The sequence below is a fragment of the Sminthopsis crassicaudata genome, chromosome 1 (genome assembly GCF_048593235.1).
Source record: "Sminthopsis crassicaudata isolate SCR6 chromosome 1, ASM4859323v1, whole genome shotgun sequence".
In the NCBI taxonomy this organism is placed as follows: Eukaryota; Metazoa; Chordata; class Mammalia; order Dasyuromorphia; family Dasyuridae; genus Sminthopsis; species Sminthopsis crassicaudata.
This window is the reverse complement of record NC_133617.1, coordinates 7,946,497-7,955,676: the sequence shown is the minus strand read 5'-3', so window position 1 is coordinate 7,955,676 and position 9,180 is coordinate 7,946,497. Positions and strand designations below refer to the sequence as shown.

The window sequence follows — 9,180 nt, the reverse complement described above, 5'->3', positions numbered from 1 at the left end:
TAGATTGATAAATAAAAGATTTATTGTAGGAATCTGGAAGTAAAGTTCAGTTACAAAGACGCCAGGGCCAGAGGTGGCCGCTGAGCAAGCAGGAACCCTTACATGTCTGGAAGGATACCATGTGTTGGCTGGGAGGGGTCCTGCCAAGAGGGCTCCGGCTTGGCCCTTTTTATATCTAGAAGATGATGGGCGGTACCCCTAAGTTCTCGGCAGGCTTTTCAGTTAGCTCAGATCAGGTGAGGGCTGGGGGAAGCTGAGCTGATGGTGGGGAGTGGGCCCAGATATTCAAAGGGTGCCTTTGACCAGGATTTGTGAATCAAGGGTTGGGCAATTAGAAAGGAATCTCAACTCCCATCAGTTCCCCCCTTAAACAGTTGAGACTTAAATTGATTTAAGAAAAAAAAGAAAAATATGGGACAGTGTCCTTCATTTAAGGAAAGATTGAAGATTTTCTCCAAAGATCTTCAGAGTAGCGGGGTCCCCTTGTCTTGTTCCCCCCTCAAACCATCGCTTCCAGATGCATGTGGGAAAAGGGGTGTCGATCTCCTCTTTAACTGCTTCAAGCTGACAAGGGTTGTAGAGATTTGGGGTTCCATGCCAGGAGGTGAGGCATGAGGTGTGGGGGATGGCAACAGGCATCGAGAAGGTGTCCCAGTCAGTTGTCCCCAGTCAATGTTCTCCAGGCTGAAAGGCCAGCTGAGAATCCAAAGTGTGAAGCCTAGAGAAAACAGATCTCTGGAACAGTTAAAAGTGGGGTAGAGAAGGCGACATTCAGGAAAATGGGGCTTTTAGCAAGAAATGCATCAGGTCCCTTCTGTGGGCTGCTTGTCTGATAGCCCATCTAATTATCAAAGAGAAATAGGAGAAAATACTGAGGAAAAGATTATTTGTAGCCTAGCTCTTTCACCCTTAATTTCCAGGAAAGCTAATTTCTCTTGGGGTTGGGATTAACGGGTGTGGACCAGAAGCCAGGGGAGGCAAGAGGCCTTGATATCTAGTAGATTTAATGAACCACTGCTCTTCTGTAAGGCAGGGTCCAGGGATCGGCATATCCCCAGTTGTCAGAGCTGCAGATCAAGATAAGAATGCAGTTTAAGCTCTTGGAAATGTTGGAAAAACTGCTGTTCTTGAAGAGAGTTAGTTATTCAATAAGCAAAGATCCTGAATCTTTTCCTTCCTAGTTTCCCCACTCTTTATGGAGGAGGGGTGAAAAGTATCAGCCTACCCACCTTACTGGCCCCTGAGGTGTTCGGGCTGTCCTGGGATAAAGGGAAACAAGGCCAGACCTGAAATTCCTACCAGGGAGCAGGACGCTGGGGGCCAGGTCTGTGGTGGTGAGAAGGCAGTTCTTCCTGCTCAAATTCAGGGCAGAGACTGGGGTCTTCTAAGGCTTAAGTCTAGAAGAGATTTGCATTAAAAAAGACATCTCTGCTTCTTTCTGAGTGTCTGCAGGCAGGAGTTGCCTTGAGAAGAGAACTGAGTCTCAGGTTATCGAGATAAAGGGAAACCAACAGGTGTTAGAAATCAGTTTTGGTCTTACAGATCTCTATTAGTTGTACAGTACAAGATAGATGACCAGGCTAAATACTTATTTGGCCAAGCATTTAGGATACAATGATTACATATAATCAGGCTAGAAACAGCAAGGTATGACATAATTGAATTACATTAACAATTTCTATTGACTATTGCTCTGATCTTAAAATCAGTTACATGAAGAAAAAAATGCAAGAACATAAATTCTAAACAAATATTTATCATAACCTTATATTGATAACAATAAGGAATTTGTCCCAATGAGTTCTTATCCAAGTAGATATAAATCAGTTTGCTTTAAAATACCTAATGTAAACACAATCATATACAGAATGTCTAATTCCACGTAAGAGAATTCAAGAAGTTAGCAGTTAAACTTTTAGAAATAATTCCTACCGAAGTATGGATGGCATTCACAGAAACCCAGGCTAAGTTTGAATATTGCTCTTTTCCCAACGTTTTCGATTCAAAGGGGCTAGCTTTGCTGGGTGTATCCTAACAGCAAGGAAGCCCTATTAAGGTGGGTGGAGAGAGATTAGTTAATCTTTTCAGTGGAGTTTATTGAGAGGCAGTAACCAGACCAACTCTATAGCTTTCATTCCCTTTAGGCTTCCCTAAGAGAGAAAGAAATACAACAAAAACACTTTCATTTTGCCAGAACTGTGCAATGACATCTCAATGAGCAATGCTTGGCTTGAGCGTAGAGCTCCAGACAGAGTTAATCAAGTCCCAGGAAATTGAGCTGTCCCACCTCCCTGATAGAGTGTGGGGGGTTTGTGTTACCTAATAAAGGTGAGAGCAATATTGAAGTAGGTTTCTAGAGAGATGACATAATCAGTGGAGACAGCATCTTGATAAGGCATTCCCATAGCTTGGGATGGGAGAGGCATTCTGCTATTCTGAAACATAAGATCTTATCAAGTATTCTGATAAAGAGGCAGAGCGAGGTTTTGCAGAACTAAGATGCAGGGAAACTGAGGCAGGACTGAGTCAGGATAACTAGAGAAACTGAGTCAGGACAATAAAACAAACCAGACTAAAACTAGAAAGTGCAAGGACTTGTGGCAAGGACCAGTTTCTCCCCAATAACCCCAGAATTATTAGCATAGAACAGCACTCCTTATTCAGAGAGACACACACCTCCCTGTTTGAATCTCTGCAGTTGGGGGGCATATCAGCCAGAGAAGGAAAGTCTTTAGGTCTGTGGTCATTTATGCACTTAACTCAGTGTCTGCTGTGTAACAGTGCTCAGGCAGTCCTGCTGCCCTGAGAAGGCACCCCAAGTCAGGGGCTTTGAGAGAGAGAGACAAAAAATGTAGTTTGAGAGCTTCATTCTCTCTCTCTCTCTCTCTCTCTCTCTCTCTCTCTCTCTCTCTCTCTCTCTCTCTCTCTCTCTCTCTCTGGAGGAGCAATTTCTGAGTAAATTATGCAATTAGACCAAGATGTTCCACCCCAACCATTAGAGTTCTGATGTCGAAATGCTGAAATAATAATTAAGGAATTGGGGTAACAGGGGTGGAGAAACAGATCAGAGAGACTGCTAGTCCTAGGATAGGTGTCTGATTTTGGTTGTTTTTAAAGAATAATCCCAAAGACTGAATAAGGGATTTCAAAGTTAAACATAAGCCAGCCAATCATAGTCTAGCAATTTTAAGCAAAGAGTAAAATAGTTTCCAATTCGGCCTGAACTGAAATAAGACATCAGTTTTTCCCAATTTCCTGACCAGTTGAAATCTCAGTTTCCTTCCTCCCCTGTTTACAGAAATTATCAGATTATACATAACAGACTAGTAAATTTCCTGAAATAGCAATAGTCAAACAGTTTTATGCAGCAATAGTTAAACAGGTTTATACAGCAATAGTTGAAAAGTTTCTCATATAGAACAATAGTCAAACAGTAGTCCCCCAGTTTTAACAGAGTCTTAAAAAAATAGATGGATTAATTTGAAAGTCGGCCTATCTCACTCAGAAACTTTTTGGTGGAAGTTGGGTGGAGAAATCCTACATGGCCCCTCCCTACTCTGTTAGAAGAGGCAGAGGGAGGGGAAGGCAGCTAGCATTAGTGAGTCAAAGACAAAAGACCCTACCCCCACCCATCTTCTAGTGATTAGGGTGTGGGGGTGTTTGGGGCATTTAGAAAGGTCAGACCCTAATTGGAGATAAGTGACTCCTGAAGCAAGTTGGGGGTTGGGTGAGTAGAGAGAGATTAGAACTCTATATAGAATTCAGGTGTTAATGTAGCCATTTTCTAAATGGCAGCTTGAGGGAGAGTCTATTCTTATTCTATATCCCTGGCTTCCTGGACTAAAGCCAGAGAAGTTCAGTCAAGAAAGAGACAGTTTAAGGAAACTGAGGCAGTGAAATAAAAAAAAGAACTGTTCCACACCAGAACAGAGAAAGATTCTAGCGAGGCACCAAATTAAAAGTAGTTAAGGAGTGTTTTGTTTTTTAAATAGTTTCAATCTCTTAATTCTCCTCCCGCTGCCGTCAGGATGAGAGAAAGATAAAAGAAACTATTTTCACTCTCTTAACAATTAATTTGCCTGGATTCAGAATTTTGTTCCCCAGCTCAAATTACAAAGATGTCCGTTTTGAAGCTCTAGCCTGGCCAGGACCAGAACTTAGAAAGGGCATCTTTTAATTGTTGGGAGTGGGCATAAGATGCCAATCCAGAAGAATAGGAGAGAGCTGAGACAGAGAAAAAGGCTTGAGAAGCTAGTTTCTAGGCTTTAGAGAGCAGGTAAGTATGCCCTAAGGCTTAGAAAGAAAATGGGCAGTTTTAAAATCCAGCCTAGAGATCATGGTCTAATGCAGGAAACCGAGTCCCATTTTAAAAGGTATGGGACAAGCTAGTTCTCTGAGAGCACTGGAAGTCTTGGCTCCTTTAAAAGCCAGGTAAAAGCAATGGGAGGGTGTTTCTAGAGATCTTGAAAAGAGTCCCCAAATCTCCCCACTGTACCCCAAGAAGGGGACAGGATGGGAGCATTTAAATGGCAGGTTAAGCCACATGGGAGAGGTTGGAAAAGAGAGAGGATATTATCTTACCCAGTGTTTCTTGGGTGGTGAAGGTGAAAACTTAGGCAGTTGGGTAGAGACACATCTCCAAATTTGCCCGATACATTGACCTTCTCCTCGTGGCTACAGCCTGACCACTATGGTGGAGTGTGAGAGGGGCTCAAACACAGATATCTCCACCAGAAGAGATCAAAGAGACTGCTGGCCTGGGACTCCCGAGAGGGATGGGGTCCTCAGAATGAATGGCCATGTGGTGGGGGGAGGGGTGAAGAGACACTCTCCCATGTGTCAAAGTTGCAGCCTGTGGACAGGCTTTTCTGTCGAGATAAAGGGATTAAAAATGCCTTGGCTCTAAAAGCGGCCTCTAGAGACAGAGTGAGACGAAAAGAGAAGTAGTCTCCACGGGAGACTTTGCTCGCATCCCAAACCTGGTGTGGGTGCTCTATGTTTTAGATTTAGAGTGAGACGAGGGTAGGAACACAGATATTCTTCCTGGAAGCTGCTCAAGCTGCTAAGGATGAAAATTGGTTCTAAGAGACCTGAAAAGGTTAAGGTTAGTTTTCGGGGTAACAATTTTCAATGTCCCAGGCAGGCCACCAATTAATGATGGAAAGGAAAGGGGGAACCCCATTTCTTGGCACATAGATAATCCCATGAGGCACAGTGTCCCCTGTAAAATGAATGTACAGGCCCAAAAACCTAGATTGATAAATAAAAAGGTTTATTGTAGGAATCTGGAAGTAAAGTTCAGTTACAAAGACACCAGGGCCAGAGGTGGCGCTGAGCGGGCAGGAACCCTTACATGGCTGGAAGGATACCATGTGTTGGCTGGGAGGGGTCCTGCCAAGAGGGCTCCGGCTTGGCCCTTTTTATATCTAGAAGATGATGGGCGGTACCCCTAAGTTCTCGGCAGGCTTTTCAGTTAGCTCAGATCAGGTGAGGGCTGGGGGAAGCTGAGCTGATGGTGGGGGGTGGGCCCAGATATTCAAAGGTTGCCTTTGACCAGGATTTGTGAATCAAGGTCAGCCATGGGTTGGGCAATTAGAAAGGAATCTCAATCCCCATCATCATGACCAACTGGTCCTGTTGTGCTTACATCAACACCTCCCATCAAAATGAACTACAGGTTGGAATCCTTCAGAAGGCCAAATGGACATGTGATTTTCATCAGCAGCTTATTTTTCAAAAATTTTATTTTGTTTTTCCAAATGCATATATAGTTTTAAACACCCCTTTTTAATAATGGCTTTTTATTTTCAAATATATATAATGATAGTTTTCAAAGTTCATCCCTTCAAAACCTGGTGTTTGAAAATTTTTTCCCTTCCTTAGACAACAACTAATCCAATGCATGTTAAATATCTGCAATTCTTTTAATGATAGTTCCACATTTATCATGCTGCACAAGAAAAATCAGATCAAAAAGGCGAAAAAAGAGAGAAAGAAAACAAAAATCAAGGAAACACCTCTAAATGTGAAAATACTATGTTATGATCCACATTAAGTGCCCACAGCTTTCTTTCTCAGTGCAGATGACTCCAGCACAAGTTTATTGAAATTGGCTTGAATCATCTCATTGTTGAAAAGAGCCTTGTCCATCAGAAGTGATCATCCCATAATCTTGTTGTTGCTATGTATAGTGTTCTCTTGGTTCTACTTACTTCACCCAGCATCAGTTCCTGAAAGTCTCTCCAGATCTTTCTGAATTCATCCTGCTCATCATTTCTTGTAGAACAAAATATTCCTTAAAATTCATATACCATATTTTCTTTAGCCCAACTGATGGGCTTCTCTTCAGTTGACAATCCCTTGCCTCTACAAAAAAGAATGCCATAAGCACTTTTGCACATGCAGGTCCCTTTCCCTTTTTTTTTTTTTTTTTTTTTTATGATCTCTTTGAGATACAGACCCAGTAATATACAGCTGGATGACAGGAAACGCACAGTTTGATAGCCCTTTGAGCATAGTTCCAAATTGCTCTTCAGAATGGTTGGATCAGTGCACAACTCCACCAACAATATATATTTTCCTGTCATCTTGATTAATCTGAGAGGTCAACACTTACTTTTGTTAAATTTTGTATGCTAAATTTTTCTCCCTTCATCCCTTACCTTTGTCTTCCCCAGACAGCAAGCAATCTGATATATATTAAATATGTGTAATACTTTTAAACATATTTCCATATTTGTCTTCTTGTTTAAGAAAAGCTCTACCAAAAGAGAAAAAAAGATCAGGAGATAGAAAACAAAGAAACTAAAATGTGAACATACTAGCCTTTAATCCACATTCAGTCTTTATAATTCTTTCTCTAAATGTAATTGGCATAGGGGCAGCTAGGTGCACAGTGGATAGAGCACCAGCCCTGAATTCAGGAGGACCCGAGTTCAAATGTGATCTCAGACACTTAACACTTCCTAGCTGTGTGACCCTGGGCAATTCACTTAACCCCAGCCTCAGGGGGAAAAAATGTAATTGGCATTTTCTTTCCTAAATCCTTTAAAATTGCCCTGAATAAATATAAATTAAAAATAAAAGATTAGAGGGCCTGGAATACTATATTCTGCAATTCAAAGGACCTGAGGTCACAACCAAGAATTTATTATCCAACAAGATTCAGCCTCATCTTTCAGGGGAGGAGATGGAGCTTCAATAAAGTAAGACACATTCAATCATTCCTGCTGAAAAAACTACAAGTAAACAAATTTTAATTTTCACAGACACAGGACTCAGGAGGATCATAGAAAGATAAATGGGGGGAAATATATATATATATATATATATATATATATATATATATATATATATATATATATATATACAGTTTAGATGAGAAAATAGTATATGTAACCCTTGAGAACTGTTATCTGTCAGTAAGGCAGACAGACAGGAGTATCCCATGGACTGAAGGTGTGATTGTGAATGATCCCTAATATGATGACATCAAAGAAAAAACAATAAGAGGTGAGAAAAGGTCCATACTAAAAAAAAAGAAATGGGGAAGTATAATAGGACAATTAATTCACATGAAGAGTGCAAAAGGCCTACTATAACTGAGAGAAAGAAGGGAAGAGCCTGAACAATATCTGAAGTTTAATCTCATCAGTTTTGGCTTTAAGAGGAAATAATTTAATCATTCAGTTTGCTATAAAAATTTATATGATCTTATAAAGATGGAGTAGAAAGAGGAAAAGACTAGGAAGGGACAGAATGGAAAGGAGGTCAGAAACAATAGGGGAAAGGAATGGGGGAAAGTTTGATAGAAGGGTAGTGGGTGGAGTGAATTTAAAAAACATTACTACAAGAATGGGAAGAGGTTATAGGAGATAAGGTAGTAGGTGGGGTAGGTAAAAAGAAAACATACTCAATTGAGGGCAAGGTGGAAAGAGAGAACAAAAGTATATATAGGAGAGAAACTAGGGTGGAGGGAAATACAGAGCTGGTAATCATAACTCTGAAAGTGAATGAGATGAACTCTCCTATTAAAATGGAAACAAATAGCAGAGTGAATTAAACAGAATCCTATACTATGTTATTCACAAGAAAAATGTTTGACACAGAAAGACAAATCAAGGTAGAGGTAAAAGCTTGGAACAGAATTTATCATTTTGTCAGCTGAAGTAAAAAGCAAGGTTAGCAGTCTTAATCTCAGATAAAGCAAAAGTAAAAATGCAAATTTATTAAAAGAGATAAGGAGGGAAAGTACATAAAGGTTGCCATAAATAATGAAGTAATAATGATACTAAATATGTAGGCATCAATTGCTAGAGCAGGCAAATCCCTAAAGAAGATTTTAAGCTGATTATAGGAATGGACAACAAAACTATTCTAGTGGGGGACCTCAAAACTTCCCCTCTCAGAATCAAACAAATTTAACCATAAAATAAGCAAGAAAGAAATCAAGGAAGTCAGAAGAGTCCTAGGAAATCTAGATATGATAGATCTCTGGAAAAAAATGAATATGTTCTAAAGGGAATACATCTTTTTGTCATCAGCACATGAAACCTACACAAAAACTGATTATGTATCAGGGCATAAATACCTCACAATCAAATACAGAAAGGCAGAAATAGTAAATGCTTCCTTTTCAGACCACAATGCAATAACAATAATGGGTCAGGGGAAGATAGACTAAAAACCAATTGGATATTAAATAATTTAATTATAATGACTGAGTGCATCCAAGAGTGGATCAGTGGAGTAGATTAAATACACACAATACAATAATCAAGACCTATAGCTATCTACTATTAGATCAACCCTCAAACTCTAACTTCTAGAATAGGAGCTCACTATTTGACAAAAAATGCTGGGAATGCTGAAAAATATGTCAGAAAATTGGCACAGACCTCTATCTCATGGTTCAAAGTGTTTTGCACAAATAAAAATAAGATTAAGAGGGAAGTACAAACCTGGGGAAAAGTCTTTACAGCCAGTATTTCTGATAAAGGTTTCATTTCTAAAATTATAAATTTTAGAATTATAGTATAATTATATAGAATTTAGAATTATATATTTTATAAAGAACTGTCAAATTTATACGAATGCAAGTCATTCCCCAACTCATTAATGATGAAAGGATATGAAGAATTTTCAGATGATGAAATTCACACCATTAATAGTTAGATGAAA

General features: G+C 39.8%; 1 protein-coding gene across 1 annotated transcript in view; it reads right to left on the bottom strand.

The window, feature by feature from the left end:
- Nucleotides 1–9,180, bottom strand: part of LOC141556768 (KRAB domain-containing protein 5-like) — a 29,038-nt gene continuing 19,858 nt past the window's right edge. Inside the window, exon 5 of the mRNA XM_074291516.1 lies at nucleotides 1–718. Within this exon, the coding sequence (XP_074147617.1) occupies nucleotides 465–718 (254 nt within the window). The 3' untranslated portion in view covers nucleotides 1–464. The remainder of the gene's footprint in view (nucleotides 719–9,180) is intronic.